At 44.5% G+C, this 23,607-nt stretch overlaps 1 protein-coding gene and 1 long non-coding RNA gene across 5 annotated transcripts in view; one reads left to right on the top strand and one right to left on the bottom strand.

Annotated features, from left to right (window-relative positions):
* Nucleotides 1-13,146, top strand: part of TLK2 (tousled like kinase 2) — an 87,512-nt gene extending 74,366 nt beyond the window's left edge. The window contains 6 exon segments of the mRNA XM_006912332.3: nucleotides 5-82; nucleotides 3,342-3,511; nucleotides 4,728-4,866; nucleotides 8,431-8,542; nucleotides 10,018-10,125; nucleotides 12,052-13,146. Coding sequence (XP_006912394.1) covers nucleotides 5-82; nucleotides 3,342-3,511; nucleotides 4,728-4,866; nucleotides 8,431-8,542; nucleotides 10,018-10,125; nucleotides 12,052-12,225 — 781 coding nt within the window. The 3' untranslated portion in view covers nucleotides 12,226-13,146.
* Nucleotides 1-23,607, bottom strand: part of LOC107195711 — a 28,749-nt gene that overhangs the window by 4,428 nt on the left and 714 nt on the right. Inside the window, exons 2-4 of one of the 4 annotated variants that reach the window (XR_003046467.1) lie at nucleotides 17,036-18,150; nucleotides 15,150-15,238; nucleotides 14,914-15,058 (exon numbers count right to left, since the gene is read on the bottom strand). This is a non-coding gene — a long non-coding RNA (uncharacterized LOC107195711). Of the gene's footprint in view, nucleotides 1-14,913; nucleotides 15,239-17,035; nucleotides 18,151-23,607 lie in introns of those variants that run through there. The other 3 variants (XR_001516929.2, XR_003046468.1, XR_003046466.1) reach the window with 3 other exon arrangements.

Genomic DNA, 23,607 nt, shown 5'->3' with positions numbered 1-23,607 from the left:
GTAGGGAATACCGGATTCACAAAGAACTGGATCATCCCAGAATAGTTAAGCTATATGATTACTTTTCACTGGATACTGACTCGTAAGTGCTGTGCCGATTTAGCTTAGCAGTTAATACTATTTTCTTGCAGTGTCTTGACTACTCATGGAATAGAGTTTAAATCTGAGTCTAGGGAGTACTTTTTGAGGGACCAAATATATTTGTTTATGGACAGATGATCATATGTAAATTCACATTTGGGCCATCAAGACATCTCTTGGCCAAAGGGTATGTGCTGGTATGTGTTTAACATCCAGCTTGGTGGGGAGAGAGATGGGGCTATAAATTACACCAATTACTGTGGTGTAAATACTCTCAACATGTCCAATTTTGAGCTCCCATTGTTTTTAAAGTAGCTTCATTGAGATATAATTTACATACCATGCAGTTCAATCTTTTAAAGTATACAGTTCAGTGGTTTTCAGATGTGCACAACCATCACCATAGTCAAATTTAGAACATTTTCATTACCTCAAAAAGAGAAACCTTTTGCTATCATCTTCCTATTCCTCCACTGGTAGGACCCCTAGTCCTAAGCAACCAGTAATCTACTTTTTTGTGTCTATACATTTCCTATTCCGAACTTTTATAAATAATGGATCATATAGTATGTGGACTTTTGTGACTGGCTTCTTTCACTCAGCATAATGTGTTTTCAAGGTTCATCTTTGCGGTAGTCTGTATCAGTACTTCATTCCTTTTATGACCAAATATATTCCATTGTATGGATATACCACCTTTCATTTATCCATGCTACCAATGGCTTCATAACCAGCTCACAAAATTCCTGAAAATTTAACTACCAGCTCTCAGAAACTGGCACACATTGGTGCCGGCATGCACCAGTGAGTGTGGACTGTTCAAAAGAGCCTCTGCTCCACCCTGGAGACCCTGATGAGCACTGACAGGCCTTTTAATGAAGTATCAGCAATGTGATTTTTATCATAGAATGAAAATGAATATGGCATTTAAATGAAGGCATTGCCCAGTGCTGTGTGTTAAAATACAGGTTCATAGCCTTACAGGCTGTTAGAATTGGAAGAGCTCTTGTCCGGCCTTTTCATTTTATAGGTAGAGATTTAAGGACCAAAAAAAGTTAAATGACTTGTCTAAGATCTTTACTAATCTTAGGAATTGTTGTATTTTGTTACCAGATATAGATAAATTCTAGCACCTCTGGGTTTATCCAGGAATTGAGAGTATTTCAGCATATGGAAACGTTTTCTCCTTAGGAGTCTAACCTGAGTCGGGAGAACGTACTCTGGGTCTGGCCTTCAGGTTCTGGCTTCTCAGTCTTCCAGCGTGACTCCAGGAGTTTGGGCCCATTTCAGGTAGCAGCTGTCTCAGATTGCTACAGAGAACTGGCCCACATTTAGAAATGACCCCAAAAGGAGACCATAATTCCCTTGGGAAGCATACACCATCTCTTCCTCTGTCTGCTAGGGCGGCCCTTGTACCAGGCGTAGCCATGTGTGTTCAGCATGGAGTGGGGTTCAGAAAAATACCTAGTTAGAGAGCAGATCTCCACAGCGTGGCGTTACCGTTTTGCTTTGAGTAAATTCCTTGAACACTAGGTAGGATCCTCACTCCCACCCCCCAAAACGTAACTTGAAGAAATATTTCAAAAATAAATATAACGATTTTAGGTTATCTACTGTTTTGAATTGTATACATACTTTTAACTAATCTAAGAAATTGAACTAATTTTGTACTATTCTTGAGTTATTTACTTTGTTCTTCCTATTGTGTGATGAATTTTCATGAACAATAAGTCAGACCATCATTTTAGAAAGTCTTCTGTAAGTCATTCAGGATTAAAAGTTTAGATTTTGTTTTCAGCTTGCATTTGGGTCAAAGAATAAATCCACTAAGCATGAGACTCCATGTCTCAGATTTCAGTGTCTCAGATCGGAGAATCTGTACATTCCAGACATTTATTCTCACATAGGGTACCGGCATGCCCTGGCATGGTTCATAAAAAGCGTAAAGCTGTCGTTCAGTTTTGGACTCTCACAGAAGCGCATGTCCACATTTCCTTGCAGTGCATGTGGAAGGCCTTGGATTGCCCGCAGGTCCGTAGTGCTAGTCCTGAGCTTGTTTGCTCTCAGGTCTGCTCCTCACCCTTCCCGTGTTCTGCATCTTAGATGAGTTGGCCCATGTAGGCTGTGTGCACCAGGTTCCCGTGTCAGTTGTTACTCAGCTGGGTTCAGCCAATAGGGATACAGATGGTGGTGGGTGGAGGACACCCCCCACACAGTGTGGTTCCAGTTTCCTTTGGTGACCTTGGGTTCTAGTTACACCATCTCCTTCCTCTGGCCCTCTGGCCTTAGGGTGCTAATGACTTCCTGCTCTAGATGATATCTGGGGTGCCTCACTGGCCAGTTTGTCTTTTCAGATCTGTCATCATCTGTGTTTAGTTCTCTGAATTAAAGCTTCTCTGTTTTAAATACTGAAGTATTTTTATTTCCTGGCTAGACCCTGGGTGATAACACCCATATTGTTACAGCTTAGAATAGTTTAAAAGGTATTCATCTCTCAGGAATACTCAGACAGTTTGGAAAGCTTTACTTTAGTTTATAGCTGCCTTGGAAGATACACGTGGCCCTTAATGCCAGGAATGGTATGTGGTTTTAAATTTGGGTCTGTTTAATGTATCGATATATGTGAAAGAAGAAAACCCATACTGTGTAATAACACATTTGTTAGAACCACAGATACTATACTTTAAAAAGCTCTTTTATGTTGTGTTTAGCAAGGAGAAATTGTCGTGCAGTATTGTGCCAAACTGCCAAGAGATAGAATATGCAGCTGGTCCTTGGGACCTGGGCAAACCCGAGATTCTTCCTTGCTGTCAGCACTCAGGGCTGTAGAAAATATTTGCCGAAAACTGCCTTGGTCACGATATGCTTGTTTAGAAATGGAGCTTGACGTGGATACATAAAGGAGGACCCTTCCAAAAAGATACCTACTTTAAATACACTGCAGTTCTTGTCAGTATTCTTTTAGTCTGAATTCAAGAAGAGGTATGCCATGCAAGAACTTGAGTACCACAGAGTCCAGCGGGGGGTGTAGGGACATGGAGACTCTTCACCAAGAGTAAGCAGTTTTCTTCCTGAAAACCACTCAGGTAACTAAACTGAATAAAGAATAGAAGAGTAATTTTTTTTTTTTTTTAAAGTATTTTAAGGAACACAGAAGGAGTGAGAAGCTAATTACCTAAAGGTTTCACTGGGGCTGATTTAGTTAGTCATAATCTGCTTGCTCTCATCCTGTGGTCAAATGTTGGTTTATTTGTCTTTAGGTTTTGTACAGTATTAGAATACTGTGAGGGAAATGATCTGGACTTCTACCTGAAACAGCACAAATTAATGTCGGAGAAAGAGGCCCGATCCATTATCATGCAGATTGTGAATGCTTTAAAGTACTTAAATGAAATAAAACCTCCCATCATACACTATGACCTCAAACCAGGTATGTCTGACTTAGGAGACAGTATTGATAGCTTTTCTTTGCTCTTCTAAGTGACTTTTAATTTTATAAAGTTAGAGAATTTGGCAGGAGACGGAGGTCTAATGTCACCTGACTGTAGATTGCTTGAGTGGGTGTGGGAACAAGAGCCCCGGCCACGTAGTGCTGGGCTGAGGAGGGTGGGTCGTGTTGGCTCTCTGGAGAAACAGTGCCCTTGTCTGTAGAGCCAGGGCAGTTCATGATGTCAGTCCAATTAAGAAGGAACTGTTCTGGCAAGCTCAGCTTTGTTTTTCCCTGTTTCCTATATTACATAGTAGTTCCTCTACCCTAGGTCTCTTGATAAATGCCCTAAAATTAACAACTTACTTTGCACACTAACCTCACATTTCATTAAATTCCGAGCAGAGTTTTTCATCTTTTTGTATGGTTACTATCTGACTTAATAGTCGTCAGCAAAAAGTAGGGGGCAGTTAGACTTTTTACCTCTATTTTTTATTGTCGTCATCCTCGGCTGTTTGTACAGGACGCATATCTTAGTAGACAGCTCTAACCGACTTGGCTTTGGTGTTAGGAAGATGGTTCCCACTCACCTCCTGGCCTGGCACAGTTGTGAAGGTTGCTTTCCTCTTCTGGTAGCTACGTATTAAATCTCACTATTCATTATTCTCTAATGCCCTAATACAATTCACTTGACTAAAAACTTCATTACAGTGAAGTGATTTTAAAGAGATGGCCATTGCGTGATTGGGTTTTCCATCACTAAATCCTGTACATTTTCCTGCCGTAGGAGCTGTAGGTGGCACTGTGGTACTATCTTTGATTCTCTTGTGTGTTTTCTTTTGATTTTTTTTCCCCTTGAACTAATGTTCTAAACACGATGGTTTAGAGATCCTTACTGAAAAGGTCAGATGAAACTTTCCCACCATTTTGACTGACGGTACAAGCGATATTTTACTTTGGAGAGTTATAATTTTTTCCACTGCTCATAGTGGCGGTTTTGGCACATTAAGCAGGTGATTCTTGGAAAATAGAAGGTTGCAGCCAGACACCGAGGACTCTCCTCCAGCACTGAGTCCAGATCATTTTATTCTGGGGATTTAGATGTTGGCTGTCATGCGCAAGAGTTTGAGTTCACTCGTCCCCTTCTTGTCTGTTATTACCTTGGATTTTTCTCTGAATTAGTAACTCTCTTTATTCATGAAGATTTTTATCTTTTTAGGTAATATTCTTTTAGTAAATGGTACAGCGTGTGGAGAGATAAAAATCACAGATTTTGGTCTTTCCAAGATCATGGATGATGATAGCTACAATTCAGTGGATGGCATGGAGCTAACGTCACAAGGTGCTGGTACTTATTGGTAGGTATCCGGGTGCTCTGCCAGGTTGGCTGGTGGAGATGTGGTTGTGTTATACTGAAGGGTTGATAATAAAATAATATCTACATCTTGTCTGCTTACCAGTAATGCTGTAAACCAAAGCAGATTTTCCTCCTCAGCAGTTTGACTCTTAATTTGTCTTAATTTTTCTTTCCTTTCTTGAAAACTGTTGAGAGAGATTATGTGTGGCCAGGTATTTGAGTTGTATGTTTCCTCTGTAGGGTTGACCCTATCGAGTGGGTAGAGAATGAGGTTGCTCATGTGTGTATATAAAGAATGGCCCTAAATGCTTTTCAGTACAAATGCAGATCTCCATGGGTTAATGGGATGAGGGATTCATTTCTAGAGTTGCCTGAGGATGATGGACTCTCAAGAACTAAGGAGTTCTGAAGATCAGGATGTAAAATAATCAGGATATAAAAAGCATCTCTTGCAATCTAATCAGGAAAAAGTTTGCAGTTTGCCAAGAAATGTATCCATCTCAGCATGTTCTAAAAAGTTTTGAGCCACATTTCTTCCCATCTTTGTCACTCATCTCTCCCCAACCACCTTACCCCAGCTCTATCTGCCTGTTCTGTGATGTATCCTACTTCTGCCTACTGCTGTTTTTGACAGAACCATAAAGGATACTTGCATTTCAAGCATTTCACTTTGTGATTGTAAATATGTGTTAACAAAGTTTTCTTTGCACTTCTGAAGTGGTAACACAAAGCCACATACTGGAATGCGTGATTCTGAACATGAAAAATGCTTCCAGCAGCATAATGGGGGGAGGGTAACACCTGCTGTTACACCCCCGAGTCAGCTCACTTATGTTTGAGCCTGTAGAATAATGACTCTCTGGGAATGAGGGTGTTGATCTAAGGCAGACAGAGAAGAGGTGGGGTGTCTTTCATAACACTCAGGGTCAACCTGTTCTTGTCAGTCCAATCTTATTTAAGTTAGATATATATTAATCAGATCCTGCTAAAAACACAAAATTTCTACTTTCCATCACTCCTTCTTATTTGTGGAGATGGTACCTATAGTGAAAATCAGTCACTAAATTAAAACTTTGAGGTTCTAGGTTTAAAATAGAAGCTACATTTATAGTGTTTATTCACTATGGTGGTTATTGTGGGTTAGCGTTCCTGTCACTAAATGATACAAAAATATCTGCCGTTGGAAAATCTGGAGACAGGTCTATACCTCTGCTATATAAATTCACTGGAACTTGGATTTGAATGTTTTGTTTGATAGCTTGATCTTTTTAAAAGGTGAAGCTTTTTCACATTTAATTAGTTTTCTCATTGCTCCCTTTTGCTGTATTTGCTAAGCTATAAAAATTCAATGGTTGGAATATATATAAAAACTGTATGATGTTTGGGATTTGCTTCAAAGTAATTTGTTTGGGGGGAAGTAGAGAGAAACATATATGAATAAAGATTCACTGAATGTTGATAGATGTTGAAGCTAGATGATGATTGCTTGGGGATTCATTTTACTATTCTACTTTAGATTATATTTGCATAGTAGAAAGATGATTTTTTCATAGTAAAAAGTAAGATAGAGAGGGGCTACTAAGAAAATTAAATTTTATGAATTTCTATAAAGGTTTTAAAAGTCTCCATATTGGTGAAAACATTGTCATAGTCATCATCCTCAATATGTCATCCCATCTTATGTCCCAAAGAGATACAAGTAGGATAGGAGGACATAACAAATTCTTAGTGACTGTTTGCAGTTTTTGATTGTTGCAGAATCTTTCTACATTGAATACTACTTTTAAGTAAGTGTGCTGTAGACTAGGCCTTGAGAATCATTTTTCTTTATGAGGATTTTATCATGATGGACTATGCGACTGTGTTTGTTTTTTAAACACAGTGTGGTGTCATAGAACTGTCTTCTACTCTTCCTCCCAAAATCCTTGATAGAGAATTAGAGTGCTTATTATTTTCAGTGTTATTTGGGTGAAGAACTAGTTTATTTCTTCATTTACAGATAGAGAAACTGAGGCCTAGAAAGTAAGTTTCTAGACTTCTGTTAAGTGACAGTGTCTTTTGTATTCTAAATATTTGGCTAAGTTATTACTCTGCATTTGGACAAATTCAGCAACTTCTGCTCTTTGCCACCACCTCCACAAAATGTTATAAATACATTAAAATGATCATTTTTAAACCAAGATTCTATTTGTTATATATCCAAGATCATATTTAAGTTACACACACACGCGCGCGCGCGCGCGTTTGTATGTATATAAATCAAGAACGGTGAAAACTCTAGGATTCAGGGAGGTTTTAGTGGTATTTGAAAAAGCTGGTTTTTTTTTTTTTTTAATTAATTTTTCCTATGTTTTTGTTTCTTTGCTGTTTTCCCCCTCCTTGTGAATTTTATATCTCTATATTTATTTTTCAATATGTATTTTGGCTAAAAGTATTTGTTGTGAAATAATCTCAGTCATATAATCTTGGTCTTAATCATCTAAAAATATTTGCTAAAATGAATAAACAAAAATATGAAACTAAATTTCTATTAAAAAAAGAACTGAAGCCCATCATTTGAACATTTTCTGCATCTCAACTCTTGTGGTCCCCTTCAAGCTATAAGTTTTGTACCAGAAGCACAGCAGGGTCTAAAATAGTTTTTCACAATTATGAAAGGATGAAATCTGTAGAAATCGATCTGTTATCTTCCAGCTGTGCGGTGGCTAAGAATCCACACACTGAGTGGAAGCATGAGGCCAGGTGGGAAGGGAAGGACTTCAGATGAGGATTGAGTTCTGCTAACTAGTTTAGCTTTTTCAGCACTATTTTGTTAGTCTTCCAGTTGCTCCTGATCGCCCATAAAGTAAGAAATGTAAAATACCTTTGATAATATGGACTTTAATGTCACCATTGATTATATATTATAGTTATTGCCAGTCTGCATTTTCAGAAGAGGCTACATTAAGAAGACAACGGCCACCCCCCACAGAGATTTCTACTGGGTCTTGAAATCAGTGGGACTTTTGAAATAGTTATTTATTTTACATGAAATAAATAAATAGTTAATGTATTTATAACATTATAGTTTAATGTATTTATAACATTTTGTGGAGGTGGTGGGGAAGAGCAGAAGTTGCTGAAAAATAAATAGTTATTTATTTTTCAGCCAACATGAAAGGAAACCCATATCACCTCTGGTTATAGTTTAATGTTTGTTGATGCAGCTGTTATAAAAGAGAATGCACATCTTTTATGGCCCCCCCACACCTTAAACTTGTCAAATGACACTTATATTAGGTACAGCTATGAGAAAGGACTCTGGGGTGGGTGAAAGAGGAACTAGGAGAATATTTACCTTTCTCAGTGAATTGAGAAATGTATTTTAAGGCTTCATAGGACATTATTACTTCCGTAAGTTTGCATGTCTTTTCATATGACTTTCTCCAGCTAGGTCTAAGTTGCTTTTTCGGCTGTTAAAATTCAGATATTTTTGTTTCCAACAAGATCTTCTCTTTTGCCTTTTTACATGTCTTAGATTTACAGAGTCATTTTCCTAAGAATTTTTATTTCTTTTTTGTCCCAGGTATTTACCACCAGAGTGTTTTGTGGTTGGGAAAGAACCACCAAAGATCTCAAACAAAGTTGATGTGTGGTCAGTAGGTGTGATCTTCTACCAGTGTCTTTACGGAAGGAAGGTAAGGAAGGTAGAGTGTGGTAGCTCGACTTCTGTATTGGGTGACACGTGTACACAATGGCATGGTGTGGGTTATTCTCTTGGGATTAATCATTGGATTACACAAAATGGAATCTTGAAAGTTGTGGTTTGAAGAAAATAAAGACTTAATAAAAGCTTTATATATAAGCAGAAATTTTCAACCCAAGAGCACCTAATGAATTTTGCTGGGTTGTGGGAAACATGCATTTTTTTTTGCTATTCTCAATTAGACTCAGGATATATTTCGATTCTAATAATATGTTTTAGGGAACATATTTAGGGAATATATTATATGAAACAGTTTATTAAAGTATACAGTCTTCCCAAGAGCCATTCCTAAGGGCCCCCAGACTTGAAACTTGAAATATCTGCAGGGCTCTTTTTTCCCAACCACTCCATTAACTAAAGCTGTTATTAATAAAAACATGCTTTATATTTCTATACTGGGAGGTGGTGTCAGAAAGTATTTACTGTCTGTTACCTCTGATCAAGGTGATACAGCATTAGAATAATAACCTAGGTAGTAAACTCCATCTAATGAATTTCACATTTGTTTTTTTTTTCTTGTGAGCATACCTTATAAATGTATATATTAGGGTCCAGCTGTATATTTATATTGATATGTCTGCTGTCAGTGCGTTTATATGTTTCAGTGCTCCCCATCAGGCTGTAGGCGTAAACCACTTGGAGTCCCGCAACTCCCCTGGACTCTTAATATTTTGATTACAATCCCTAGACCAAGTTCTTAATTCAGATTTCAGCTTCTTCTTTCGCTTCTTGTCTCCTTTCTTTATTCTACTCCTCTCATATGGGGAAACTATTCAGAACTAGTAGAGGTTAATTATTATTTATACTCCGATAATATGGAAGTGCTGCTGATAGTGGTGGCAGAGGTTATCTAGAAAGAATTGTTTGTGATCCCTCAATAGAAACACTATAGAGATGACACTAGGCCTAAACTTATTTTTTAAGAGTTTATTAGAAAAGGGCAATTTGGGGCACAGATAAAGCCTACACTTTTTTTCTCCACTCTGTCCTTACCCCTTCTACTCTTACTTTTCCATCTCTTTTTATCCGTGTCTTGGGTCTGCCAGTGGCACATATGGGTATTAATTAAGCCCACCGGTATCATTCAGGGCAAAAGAGGTTACTGGTTCCTGCTCTGAATCTTTTTTCTTTGCCGTAAGCAAAACTTAGCAAAGGTATGATATAGCAGATGCTGCTTCTGGTCCCAGCTCTGCTTTAACTTAGATGTTAAGTAATCTGTGACCAAGTTACTTAAGCTGTAAGCCTTTCCGCCCTTTATAAAATGAGAGGATTATAGATCATCTCTAAAGTTCCTCCTAGCAGTTCTCATTGAGACATGTTTTCTCCTTTTCCTCCCTGTGGTGTTGAATTGTCCTCTCTAGTTTTAACCAGAGGCCTGCCTTTGTTTATTCTGTTTTTATATGCTAGCCTTTTGGCCATAACCAGTCCCAGCAAGACATTCTACAAGAGAATACTATTCTTAAAGCTACTGAAGTACAGTTTCCGCCAAAGCCAGTAGTAACACCTGAAGCAAAGGTAAGTTCTGACCCACCGGCCAGCAGAAATGACTGCTGTGATGTTTGTGTCATTTCTCTAGGTAATAGTGATGGATTATTCAGTACAAAATTCAAGACTCATTAAAAACCACCTCCTCCTAAATGTATGTTTTTCCAACTTCCACCCTCTTCTCCCCTTCTCTTCCCACAAGAAATATTTGTTGAGTGCCTGTTAAGCAGTAGACACTGTTCTAGATAAGCGGAAGAAACTCTGAGTCTTTAGCAGTGAACTGTACAGACAAGGTCCCAGCCTTTAAGAAATTTACCTTCCACTAGGTGAGACAAACAATGACTAAAACCAGACATGGTTCAGATGGTGATAAATGTTATGAAGAAAGTAAATCGGGGTAAAGGGGCAGAGAAGTGGGAGGGACCCCTTTTTTGATGACAAGGCCAGGGAAAGCCTCAGTGATGAAGCGAGTTTCTGAGCAGTCTTGAATGATGTGAAGGTGGAGGCCGTGTATAAATTTGGGAGAAGAGTATTCCGAGGAGAGAGAAGCGAGTGAAGCCGGTGTGAGTGCGAGCTCAGCAAGTCCCCACAGCGGGCGGAGCAGAGGGGAGAGTGAGTGGTAAGAGGCAGCAGGACAGACTGCAAAGCGTGATGGGAATACAGCTGAAAGTTGTAATCAGGGCAACTGTGTGAGCTGATTGCTGTTTCAAAAGCCTATACCGGCAGCTGTATGGAGAGAAAATTCAAGGTAAAAAGAGTTAATTTGACCACTATCTAACCAAAGAAATCCTTTTTAATTCCAGTTCTAGGTATCTCACTAAGAAAGGTTTATTTTTAAAGACCAAGGATCATTATGTTCATTTCTGTTTTTATCTTGCAAATGCTTTAATCAAGCAACTCCCTATAGGCATCTTTTATTTTGAAAAATCAGGATTTGTTTTATACTTTTGTATTTTGTTAATTAATCGTAGAAAAAAATGAAATCATTTCATGATTTAGATTTTTTCAAAAAGACTGCATTTTGATAGCAGTTTTAGATTCACAGCAAAAATGAGTGTGAAGTATAGTTTCCACATACCCCCAGCCCCCGTGCACACACAGCCTTCCACGCTGTTGGCATCCCAGTCAGTGAACCTCCACCAAGATGTCATTATCACTGCCGTGTAAAGTATGGGCTTTGATAATGATACTTGAGATTTTTTAAAAAATCAATTCATTTATTTAAAGTAATTATAAGACCTCAATGAAATAGAACTGTCTGGTGAAAAAGACAGATCATGTATTTATGGGCCTTTATGATAAGAGTTGTAGAAATTGAGACTACATAGCCCTTCATACCTGATGCAAAAGAAACCTCCATGTAGGTGGTAAATTAGGAATCCGAATCATACCCCACTCACAGTAGGTCTTTATGTCTGCAGTACTCTTGGGGAGACAAGGTTTTCCTTTACACAAATGAGCATGTGCCTGCTCATTTGCTTCATAATCTTTCAGGAAAGGCCGGGATACAAAGGGAAAGTGTGTACCAATCTGCGACACACTGCAGTGTCGGTCAGTGCCAGTCTCCTCACCCTGAATGTGGTGGTAGTTGGTCATTACGGTTCCCACTTGCTCAGGAAGTCCGCAGGAGGCTGTGCTTTACATATGTGGGACCGTGAAGTTAGACTATACCCATGCAAACCAGCCAAGGCAAAGAGAGAGAGTTGTGTGTTGGTCTTGTGCTTTGGGGACAGAGGTATTTGGAGGTCACTCCCCATTCCCCCTCGGGCATGGCTCAGCTGCTCTTTCTGGCAGGAGTCGGTGGCCACAGGGAGGTGCTGCTGCCAGTGCATCTCCTGCCCTGGTCTTCTCCAGGTCCGCCAGGTAGTTTCTGGGAAGGGCCCTGGCAGCTGCTTTAGAGCCTCGGGGTCCCCTCCTGGGGCACCAGGATTCTTCTTTAAGAAACTTTCCTTTCAGGCGTTTATTCGACGATGCTTGGCCTACCGAAAGGAGGACCGCATCGACGTCCAGCAGCTGGCCTGTGACCCCTACTTGCTGCCTCACATCCGAAAGTCGGTCTCCACGAGTAGCCCTGCTGGAGCTGCTATTGCATCAACCTCTGGGGCATCCAATAACAGTTCTTCGAATTGAGACCCACTCCTAGGCCACAAACTGTTCAACACACAAAGTGGACAAATGGCATTCAGCAGCGGGTTTGGAACATAGCGAATCCGAATGGATCTCATGAAACCTGTACCAGGTGCTTTTATTTTCTTGCTTTTTTTCCCATCCATAGAGCATGACAGCATCGATTCTCATTGAGGAGAAACCTTGGGCAGCTCTGGCCAGGCCTTGTAGGGAACGGCCCCGAGGTTCCGGCGTCAACGGCCACTGTGTGTGGCTGCTCTGAGTGAGGAAAAAATTAAAAAGAAAAACTGGTTCCATGTACTGTGAACTTGAAAACATGCAGACTCAGGGGGGTCCCTGATGCAGTGCTTCAGATGAAGAATGTGGACTTGAAAATACAGACTGGGCTAGTCCAGTGTCTATATTTAAACTTGTTCTTTTCTTTTAATAAAGTTTAGGTGACATCTCCTGAAAAGCTTGTAGCACAAAGGCTCAGCTGGGGATGGTATTTGACTTCGGAGGAAAAAAGTTGCTATTGCCCGTTAAAGGCACTAGAGTTAGTGTTTTATCCCTAAATAATTTCAATTTTTAAAAACATGCAGCTTCCCTCCCCCCCTTTTTTATTTTTGAAAGAATACATTTGGTCATAAAGTGAAACCCGTATTAGCAAGTACGTGGCAATGTTCATTCCAGTCAGATGCAGCTTTCTCCTCCGTCTGGTCTCCTGTTTGCAATTGCTTCCCTCATCTCAGCAGGGAAAAAACTGAGTGGGAGAACTGAGGTGCGCGGGGTTTTGCCATTGGACAAAGAAAGAGGTTAGAAGACTGCAGCCTGGGTCTCTCTAGGTTTTCAACTATTTCTTCACAATTTGAACACTTGACGGTTGTCCCTTTTAATTTATTTGAAGTGCTATTTTTTTAAATAAAGGTTCATCTGTCCATGCAGTCCTCTTGGATTCTCTGAATGTAGTAACTATCGAAACTATTCCAAAGGTAGGCAGAAAGCGGGCTGGGGAGCCAGATGCTCCGGGGAGCAGGCGTTCCTACCCACAGTCTCTGTGTGCTTGCTAAATGGTGTACATTTCTTGTTAACCACGATATTAAAACTTGATCAGCACATAAGCTTTCCTCTGTTAGATCTTTTGGCAGGAAACAACCTCCAATCCTCTAAATTTTGTGGGTGTGTGCTGGTGTGTGCGTCTCTGTGTGCTTGTGCACACACACTTTGTCTAATTCACTTTAGTAGATTCACTAAGAGGAGTTCAAAAATAATCTCAAGGGAAATTGGTATTTCAAATATGAACTTTTTTTGGAACTAATTTTTTTTTTAATTTGGCTCTTTCTGAGATGTATGATAAACTGAAGATGGAGCTGGAATGGGAGCTGCGTGGCCCCACCATGCCCTCGAAACAGCAGAGCACTCGACAGTAGAGAGCAGGAGGCGAGAGCCTGAACATGTGGTGGCCAGCTTGGAATGTTACTAACACATGTGGCAAGAGGGCTCAGCCAGAAATCTTGAAAGATGCGGCATTTGGGCGTTTGAGTTCCCGGCCGGGGGAGGGAAGTCAGGAAGGGTAGAGCACTCTCAACTAGTTCATCTGGCTCTCGCGTTTCTTTTACATGTGAAACATGCTGCTGCCGACACATTTTCTAGGACCTTTGTTTGTGAACCCGCCTCTTTCCCCAGTATCAGGTGATCTGAAGGGAAAATGGAGTGTTCAAATTGAAGAGAAGCGTGCGGGTAGGTATCGCCATGTGGATCTCTGAATGGAAGGAAGTCAGCCCCAGAGCCCTTGGTGCCCCCAGCTTTTGTAAAGCTATTTTATTGCAATATATATTTATATGCATGTGCACATATACATGTGCACGTGTGCATGCATACGAGTATGTGTGCATATAGTACCTTCTTTTTTTTAACCATTACAATCAAGCTGCTAAGCAGAGTACCCACGGGGTCTCGAAGGTTGAGCACAATGCCGAAAGGATGGTGTCTGCACGTAAAGAGATGGATGAAGTTGTGACCGTGTTTAAACTTAATATTAAGTTCTATTCCTTTTTTTCCTTCCTCTCATTCAATAATCTTGTCTAATTATTTTTTAATTTTTAACTTTTTTAACAGTTAAAGAAATGCTGCATCTTTAAGCCTTCCCTCTAACTTCCTGCCTCCTTTTTTCCCCATGGGCTAAGCGAAGCTGCAGGACTCTGCTGATTTATCTTTTCTACCCTTGTCCTGAAGAAGGGATGCCCTCTCTCCTTGCTTCCTTTGGGTCTAGGGTCTGGTTGGAGCTGACGGGACCCGGCCGGGTCTGGGCGAGGCCACTTTGCACTGCGTGGACCAGCCCCAGAGAACACGCAGAATCTTGACCTTTACTAGACTTTTAAATAGCCAGTGAAATCACTAAGTGGGGTTCTTCCACAACATATTTTGTTAATATGGGTTTCACTTTTTCCAAGGATAATCCCTTATTGCCACAATGTTGATTTTCTTTAAACAATGATTTTTTAAATGTGTATTAATTTGTAATTAAATCCAGCCAGAGTGTTTTGGCCTTTCCCAATTCGGGAGGTGGGGAGGATATTAAAATAAGTTTTAAGAAGTAAATTTCCCAGCCTCTTGATTTTACTTTAGTTCTCCAGCTTCAAACAGAGCCCTTGCCATCTAGGGTGTAGGTAAGGGAATCCTGGCAGCTGGCTGAGTCCCAGTGGACATTGCAGGCATAATGGGAAATGCCTTGATTTGTGAGACACCTTTTGTACCTCTGATGTGCCAACAACTATGCTTCTGGGTGGGAACAGCAATGAGCAGGATAGGGAAGGCCCAGCCATCAGTCACAATCCAGGGGTGAAGGTGGTGGGCCCTAGGAAGGAATGGAATATGGGGTTTGGAGGGGAAGAAATTGGGCTCCAGATTATTCATTGTGAGGTGGGCAGCTTTAAATGGAGACTCACCGCTTCTGTGGCTGACCTGGACACCTCCGCTATCATTTTTAGGTTTGCCTCCTTTCCTCCTCGTCCTGTAGGGACAGGTTTTTCTCCAGCTGAGATTAGCAGTCAAGGAGCTCTTATGTTTCTTTAGAAAATAGCTCTCTTTAAACATAGTAAAGATAGTTATCTCCTAGAACCGTAGAGCTAGAAGCAAGCTGTGGGTCCAGCTTCTTGCTTCTAAGCAAACTGTGGGTCCAGCTTCTTGCTTCTAAGAATGCAAAGTTCATTGGTGATATTTTTGCTTTCTGGGAATCTTTCCCACTTACTCATCATTCTGATGGCCCAAGCTCTCTTTGTAATTAAAATCAGTCTGGGGTAAGTGGGAGAGAGACATGGTGTACAGACAGGTTGGGGTATGGAGAGTCCTTCCTAAACTTAGCTGTTCTATCGTCTTAGGGCAGAATCACCCAGTGGTTAAAGGTCTGGGCTTTAGAATTATGTGTGGTTCAAATATCACCTGTGCTCCTTGCATGGCTATAGTAAAAAATAGAAATAAGGTATGTAAAGTGCCTAGCACATAAGAAGGGAATCAAAAAATGTGCTTTAAAAAGATCACAAGATCCAGTAAGTGGGATCGCTGGTCCTGGAACCCCCGAGTTCGCTGGTCGAGGTTCAGAGCTTTTCTACCTAAGTTGTCAGGAGATCCTTTTGCTTCGGTAAGTGACGCAGACCTTTAGGGAGCCTTTTCCCCCTCTGACTTGAGATGGAGTATCAGCCTCTATCCTGCAAAATCAGTTGTCTCCACTTACCCTGGGTCCAGAACTGCTTCAGCTGCGTCTGGAAGGAGCATCTCATAGGCAGGCATTAGCATCACCTGTTAGAAATGCTCATTCTCAGCCTTGCCCCCACACCACCCATCCTAGCATTGCTCTGTCTCCCAAGTGACATGCGTGGTGAAGGTCCGGCCACGCATCACAAGTCCTGCTGACTTTCCTATCAGCCATCGCAATAAGGGTGGGTCAGTTGGAGAGCGTGGCTGTTCAGGCCTCTAAACACACACAACTGGAAGACAGATGACTGTTTCATTTTCTGTGTTAGGAATAAAAATTTAAGCTCTGGGCTGTCCTAGGACCAGTGTCCTACATGAGCTCTTTTATGGGGAGCCCCAGAAGGGCCCCAACAACACGTCTGTATGCAGGTGCCTTTATACCTAACGATATACTCAAGAGTCATTCACTCTCTTGGGCAAAGCTTTTTACCTTTGGCCTTCTCTTAAAATATATAACAACTCACCAATACCTTCTTGTGCACTAATTTATCGCGTTTTTCTTTTACCTGAGGGCTAAGACCTGGGTCTGCTTCTGGATCAGAGGTAAAGAGAGCCCGGGGCTGGCCTGAGCTCTTTGGAAGGGGTGGGGGAGGAGAGAGTGTGGAGGGGTTGCAGGGAGAGGCTGAGGGTTAAGGAGGAAGTGGTTAGGGACTCTGGCTGCTGCTGTGCTCTGCGGGTGGGTTGGGGGAACCTGCCAGAGGCTGGGAAAACAGTCGGACCAGGGAGCAGGTCTGGGGCCTGGTGGGGGCAGGGAAAACAAGAGCCCTATTGTGCTGGGGGAGCTCAGCGGGGGCCTGAGACAGGCTGGAGTCAGCTCAGGGGTGTGTGTGTGTGTGAGGCACTAGGCAGGAGACCCCGTGATGTGAAGGGGTCAGAGAGCAGCTGGCTGGCTGGCTCGGCCCCACCCACCCCTGGCCCTGGGTCAGGCCGCCTGGGTGTGGAGGGAAGTGCCCAGCCAGAGAACTGGTAACTTTAGCCTCTTCAAGCCTCCAGGCATAGCTTGCGACTGTGGTGGCCTCTTGTCCAGCCCAAGCCTTTCAGCTTGTGGGTGGGGGAGCAGAAGACTATCAGCAAAGGATACGCGCTCCAGCATTACTGCTTTGCAGAGAAGTGTCTCATCTGTGTTACTTCACAGCCTCGGTGGCATAAAGCAGGGTAGAAGCATGTCGCTGATTTTACAGATGAGGAAACAGGCCCAGAGAGATTTGGTGCCTGGTCGTAGGTAGGGTAGGATCGAATGGGGATGAACTGCAGGCTTGAAAATGGGAGGCAGATTCAGTGTCCCCCATGTGCAGACACTGGGTAAAGGCTGCACCTCAACTGGAGGCTGGAGGTGTATCTTGCCCTCATCTAGGGCTCCACTCCCTGGGGCTTCCTTCACTATGTCCCTTCCCTCCCTCGTGGCTAGCCCTTAGAAATCTACCTGGAGGCCCAGCTGGTCTGGGGCAGCAGCAGCCCTGCCTCTGCAGTCCTGGGCGGAACTTAGGTGGGAAAATGGGGACATGGCTTCCCAGAACATCCCTGCTTCAGATTTCCTAAGCCATCCGATCTTGTCATCTTGCTTTATATATGAGGAAGCTAAAATCCTGCCCCACCCCAGCCCTGGACAACTCTGAATCTTCCCGTTCCTGTGTACTAATTGACAGGTGGGAATCGAAGCCTCTGCCTTGACTTCCTCGTGGTTCTATCAGGCTTGAAGTGGGTGGGAGACATAAAGATGTTTTCAGCAACTGAAAAAATAAAAAGCAGGAGGTATTGCTAGATTCCTCCTCCCTGTCACAAGGACCCTGGAGAGATGTCTGCAGGACACAGAAGGCCCCCCAAGTGTGCGCCTTGGCCTGATGCTAAAATAGACCTGTGCCCTGAGCTTGAAAAGCAAAGTCCTTCCCTACATATGAATTTCAGGAGCCATTGCTTCTTTGCATCTACAGGTTCTCACAACCATACCCACAACCTGAATATTAACCCTTCTCCCAGCCCACATTAACTAGGCAAAACCGTTCTCTGGAATCTGCTAGAACGAGATGATAGAAGAGCACTCACCTAGTGAGGACTGTATTCAGGTCACTACTCTAAACTTGTGTGACCTTGGGCCAGACGCCCACCCTGAGCTCCAGTCGGCACGTCTATAAACTTCATGCGTCAGCTCAAAACACGTTTTGAAAGCCTTCTGTTTGTAATACGTTGGGCTAGACTCTGGGAGATAAAAAGGTACATCAGACTCGGCCCTTGCTTACGGAAGGTTATCATTTAGAAGCTAACTGTAAGCTGAGAGCTGATAAATTGTGCAAGTGAGATGAGTCCCCTGGGGATTTGGGAGATGGCATTGAGCTGGGCTTTGAAGGACTGGCAGAATGAAACAGAATGAAAAGGGGCGGTGTTTGCAGCAAAGGGTCCTTCGCAGGGCTGTGCTCTTCCCATACCAAATGTTTGTCACACCAAAACCTCTCTCCATGCTCTCTCACACCTCCAGGTTTGGGCCATCTCACCATCTTTGAAAACGGTTCAAGCGTCACCTGCAGCCTGGCTTCCTCTGGGCTCTCACAGCACCCTGTACACCTTTCCCGTACTTCTCTGCCTGACCACGTGTGTGTGTGCCCACTTGGCACCCAAGAGCTGGCCCCTCAGTGAGCCCAGGGCCCTGTTGAAGGAATGACATGTAGTTTGGCCTGCTGAAGCATGGTGCCCACAAGGAGAAGTAGGGCCGGTCAGGTGGTGGTGAGGGACCTTAGTTAGGTGTGACACTGAGGAGGAGGTGGGGGCAGTGTGTTAGATGCAGGTCTTTGGTCAAGGAGTGAGCAGATCAGAGCTGGGCAGGGACAGCCAGGGCACCTGCACAGCCAGTTCCAGTATTTTTCAATGGTTTGATGACACCTCACAGTTAGAAACACTTAACATCTCCACCCAGTAGATATTGCACAGAACAGAACTTAGGTCAATGCAGTGCACTCTGAGATTTACTGTTTCACTTTATTTTTCAAATGATGGTCACCACCCACTGGTGCCCCAGTCTACTTCTTGCTGCCTCAATGGGGGCTGTGGAAGGTCTGGCCAGCCTCTTGGAGCTGGGGTGGGTCGCAGTACAGCCGGATGCAGCCCCTTGGCTCCTGTTCTGGGCGAAGGGTCTTCCACGGGGGCTTAGGGTAGGGAGGATGGGTCAGGGGCGGTTCTGCATGGGCCCCTGTTCTGCCTTCAGGCCACAGTCAGTGAGAGCCACGGAAGGCTGCTGGCAGGACTGAGTCAAATACCGAGACTAGAGAAAACCTCATTCTGTCTATCCTTCCTGAGTTGGGAGAATCAGGGACCAGGGAACAGCCTCAGATGATTTCTTGAAGAGGGACATGCGGAAACCACCAGCCCAGCCAGAGCTGTGGAGCACAGTAGCCTTGACTGCTGGCTCAGCCCCGTCCACAGTGTAAGATCAGGCTTAGAGGAACTGTACATCCGGGTTAGGGGAGGCCCCTGTGGAGCAGACAGGGTCATGTGACATCTCCCTCCCTATGCTGGCACCAGTTAGTGGGGTAGTAGAAGGTTCTGGGAACTACATCCCACTCAACTGTAACTGGTTTTTCAGCTCAGTTCTGCTGTTCTCTTCCTGTTGTGCCTCAGACCAACTTCTGCCCATCTCTGGACCATCAGTGGTCAGCTTAGTCCACCTGCTAAAGCCTCTGAATGGAGACGGGCCTGCAAGGATCCTAGAGGCATTTGATGGGTGCCCCCTGCTCTGAGCTCACTCCAGAGCTGTCCCTGCTAATAGCTGCAGACATGACTGTGGTGGCTCCTCCAACTGGGAGTCCTTGTCTAAACTAGATTCATGGGCGGAATCAAGCCCTTGCTGCTTCCCGGAAAGGGTCTTGAGATAATTTTCTCCTACCCACTGGGAAAGAAAAGCTTTAAAGGAAGTCTTCTCATGTGGGTTGTGGGCAGAAAGTGAGTGGAAACTCAGCAGCCCTCCTGGGGGTCGGGGCAAGTTTCTAGGTGTTCTCTCACAGGAGAGGGGAAGAACCTAGGGAAAATAGGCAGAATTTTTTCAGATTGTATTTGTGGCCATGACGGGGCAGACCAGTCAGGAGAAGACAGACCAGCCATACGATTCTCTAGTAATGTGGATCTTGGAGAACTAGTTCCTTTAGGTTAACTGACTGTCCCAAGGTTATACAACCTGGAAGAGGTGGAGCCAAACCTTGAAACTGGGATCTGTCTGAATCCCAAGCCTTCTGCCTTCCTTCCCTCTTTGGCCCAGTCCCGCTGGGATCCTCAGTGCTTCAAAGGAAGCGGGAGCCACATGGACTCAAAGGAGGATGCCTTAGTGGAGCGCTGAGGGTTTGAGCTGCAGGAGCCCAGAGAGATGGTAGAGAGGGTGGGATCTGCCCAGGCCAGCCCTGAGCTTAGCCCAGCTTCTCCCCTGGCTTGGAATGGTGGGTGGAAATCGTAGATGCCCCTTGGGGTTCACACCCCTTTCTCTAGTTGCCTCAGGTAAAGACTGACCATATCTTTATATCCCCCTACTCTACCTGGCCACCCAATTGCATTCTACCTATCTTGTGTTCTCTTGTCCTAATAAGCTTTTGTTATAGGCTTGGCCTGCCAAGGGTGTCCAGGGCATTGCTCTGCTCCCCGGGGCACCTTCTGGCTGGAGAGGCTGCCATACCCAGAACCAGGGGACAGGAGACTAATGTGAGAGGAACCCGAAGCACAGTGAGTAATGACATCAAAACGTGTATGGCAAAGGGCACCTGAGACTCAGAAGGGAAGGGACTTGCGTGGGGACTTGTGGCTAGTGAATGGCAGAGCTGGAATTCCAAGTCAACTCTAGGCTGTAGGCCTCGATGCATCCCACTGCCTCATACTACCCCATGTCTATTTACAGACATGCATTAACTCACCAGCCAAAGTGAGCATCGAGATGCTTCTACCTGGATTCATTTACACTTCAGAATACCACTTCTGTACACAGTGGAACCTGGAGATGTTCAGACAGGTGGGGAGGTTGTATTCTCTCAGGCAAAGGAAAACACCCAGTGTGGCAATCCTGATAAAACTGACCCGAGCAGCTCTCTGGACGGTGGGGTGGAGGGTAGCCTGGAGAGGCAGGCAGGGTGATAGGTAAGGAGCAAAGGAGACCCCCAATGTCCAAGAGGCAAAGGAAGATGGGAAGCAGGGAGGGGACCGATATTCCTGAACATCTCTACCCAGGGGCTGTGCTGTCCCTCTATACACCACATTTAATTCTCAGGGCAAGGTAGGAATTGCTGCCCCATTTACAAATAGAAATTGTGAACTCACTGAACGTCACAAAGCTAGTAAGGGGGAGAGCCAGGATTCTGACTGGGGTCTCTCTGACTCCACAGTCTGTCCCTTCCACTAACGCGGTTGCGATGGAATCAGCAGACCCACAGGGCCTGTTGCTGGCTAACTGTGTGAAGAAGAGCCATATCCATTCCACTGTAGCAAATACGACGTTGGCCAAGATTCCCTGGACCAGGTCATAGAGTTCACTAAGCCTCCAGCATCTAGCCTGGTGCCTGGCACACAGTAATAAGTGGCTGTTCAACTGAGCTTTAACAGGAATGGCGAGGAGGCTGTGGGCACAGAGGACAACTGGCCCTCCTTTGGAAGTAGATTAGGATCTGGGTCGGGCGAGAGGTCCCTCTGACAGCTCTGGCCCTCCCAACACCCAACACGCCTGCAGACTGTGACCACGTTCCTTTGATAACTGATCCTGCACAGAATCCTTAAGCGGTGGGGGGCTGGGCTAGATTCTCCACAGGGAGAAGTGCCCAGACATGGCCCAGCTCTCTGCCCTGCAAGCCCAAGATCTAAGACAGACGGTGGCTGCGGATGTGGGCCCAGACAGACAATCAGCAGAATGCAGTGTGTAACCCTGGCACGCTGAGCAGAAAGTCTCCCCCTCAGCAGAGACTAGAACAGAGCCCTGGCGGAGCAAACATCAGGCCCTGCTAGCACAACACACTTCCGTGCTCCTCAGCCTTTGAGTGGCAGTTCCTCTGCCTGGGATGTGGCAAAAATTGTGTCTGTTTTTCTCACTAAACAAAACTCCTCCAGGGCTGCGACCTGGTTTGCTCATCTTTGTTTCTCCAGCAGCTAGCACAGGGTTAGCAATTTGTTGAGTGGCTAAGAAATGAGAGCGCATCTGTGTGCTGGGCACTCGGGACTAGTGCTGGCAAGTGGTGGACTTTCTGGACCCACGGCATTCACTGGTGATGTCACGTAGTTGGCTTCTGCTCTGCTGGTGAGGGGGATGCCAAAACCTACTCAGACTGGTGGGGAAGGGCCCTTTTCCAGAATCTAGAGGGCTCCTTAGGAACCCTGCCTGAGTTCCCCTTCAACGAAAAGGTTTTGGTGAGGTCTGTGGCCAGCACATCCAGAAATGAGCGAGCAGATGGAAGCTGATAAGTTGACTTTTGAGAAGACACATCCTGTGTTTTGGCTGCTCAAGACGGGGAAAAAAAAAAGGAGCAGCTTAGCTAAAGCTGGCAAATCCTCAACCCACTTGTAGATAACAGAAAAAGGGGCCAAGAGGATGATCTCTGAGGCAGCCTACCCAGCCCTGGGGTTCTAGGACATGCCGCACCAAGAAGGTGTGTCCCAAGGGGCAGTGAAGCAAGAGTTGCCAAAAGGGCTGTGGCTCTGTTACACCTGCCCCAGCTAGCTTGGGACTGCTGCTTTGGCCTGGTTGCTAATCATTTTTTAGGTTAAAAATGCAGACAGTGGGAATCTTTTCAGGGCCTCTAGAGGATTTCAGTGGGTGCTCACTCAGGTTCTGTAGCCCCTGGGCTGTTACTTGCTAAGAATCTCAGCCCAACAGACAGGGACAGAGCTAAGTGAGCATCTGAGAGTCCTATACCCTCGCTGCAGAGAAGGGAAAAGATTTACCCAAGGCAAGAGTAGTGAAAAAGAAAAAAAAAAAATGTTTCTAAAAATAGCACCGAGGTGGACAGCACAGGAAATAATTAAATCTGTATGACAGTTTCATGGTGTTTTTATTCGATTACTTGTGATGGGAGAGCGTGAATCTTCTCAGCATTTAGGGTCTCTAAATGTCTCAGTCTGGCTCTGAGCCCAGAGAGCCTAAGCGACTTTTTCAAGGTCGCCCAGGGAATCAGGTAGAGGTGGGGCTAGGCTTCCAACATCTGACTCCCAATCTAGTTCTTGCGCTGAGGTGACCTGTTGCATAATACGGATAAGTGGTATGTCTTCCCTTTTATGAAATTTTCACTTGGCTCTTTGAGTCCGGCCAGCCGTCGGGATGCTGGAGAGAGCGATGTCTGTCTTCTGGGACATCCAGTGGACAGACTTGCCCTAGGTTTCTGGATACAGCCCCATCTAGCAAAAACACTACACCCCTCTTCACAAAGGGACATTGACACAGGGGTCAGGCAAACGCTAACACAAGACGTGCAAATGTTGTCGCTCGGCACATGGCACCGTGGCCCTGGCTCTCCCTCCCCCAACCTTCGTCCGGGTGGCCGAGCTCTCGGCTCCGCCCCTTCCCCACCAGATCGAGGGAGGGGTCGTCCCGGGCACCAAGGTAGCGGATGCTCATCCGCGAGAGTGGTCGGCATAAGAGGCGGGATAGAGGGGGCGCCCGCGGTCCGGGCGTGGCCGCCTGGGTCAGGCGCGCGCCCCCGC

Source organism: Pteropus alecto, unplaced genomic scaffold (genome assembly GCF_000325575.1).
Source record: "Pteropus alecto unplaced genomic scaffold, ASM32557v1 scaffold134, whole genome shotgun sequence".
Classification (NCBI taxonomy): domain Eukaryota; kingdom Metazoa; phylum Chordata; class Mammalia; order Chiroptera; family Pteropodidae; genus Pteropus; species Pteropus alecto.
The sequence above is the reverse complement of the archived record's forward strand: the minus strand, read 5'-3'. Positions and strand labels throughout refer to the sequence as shown.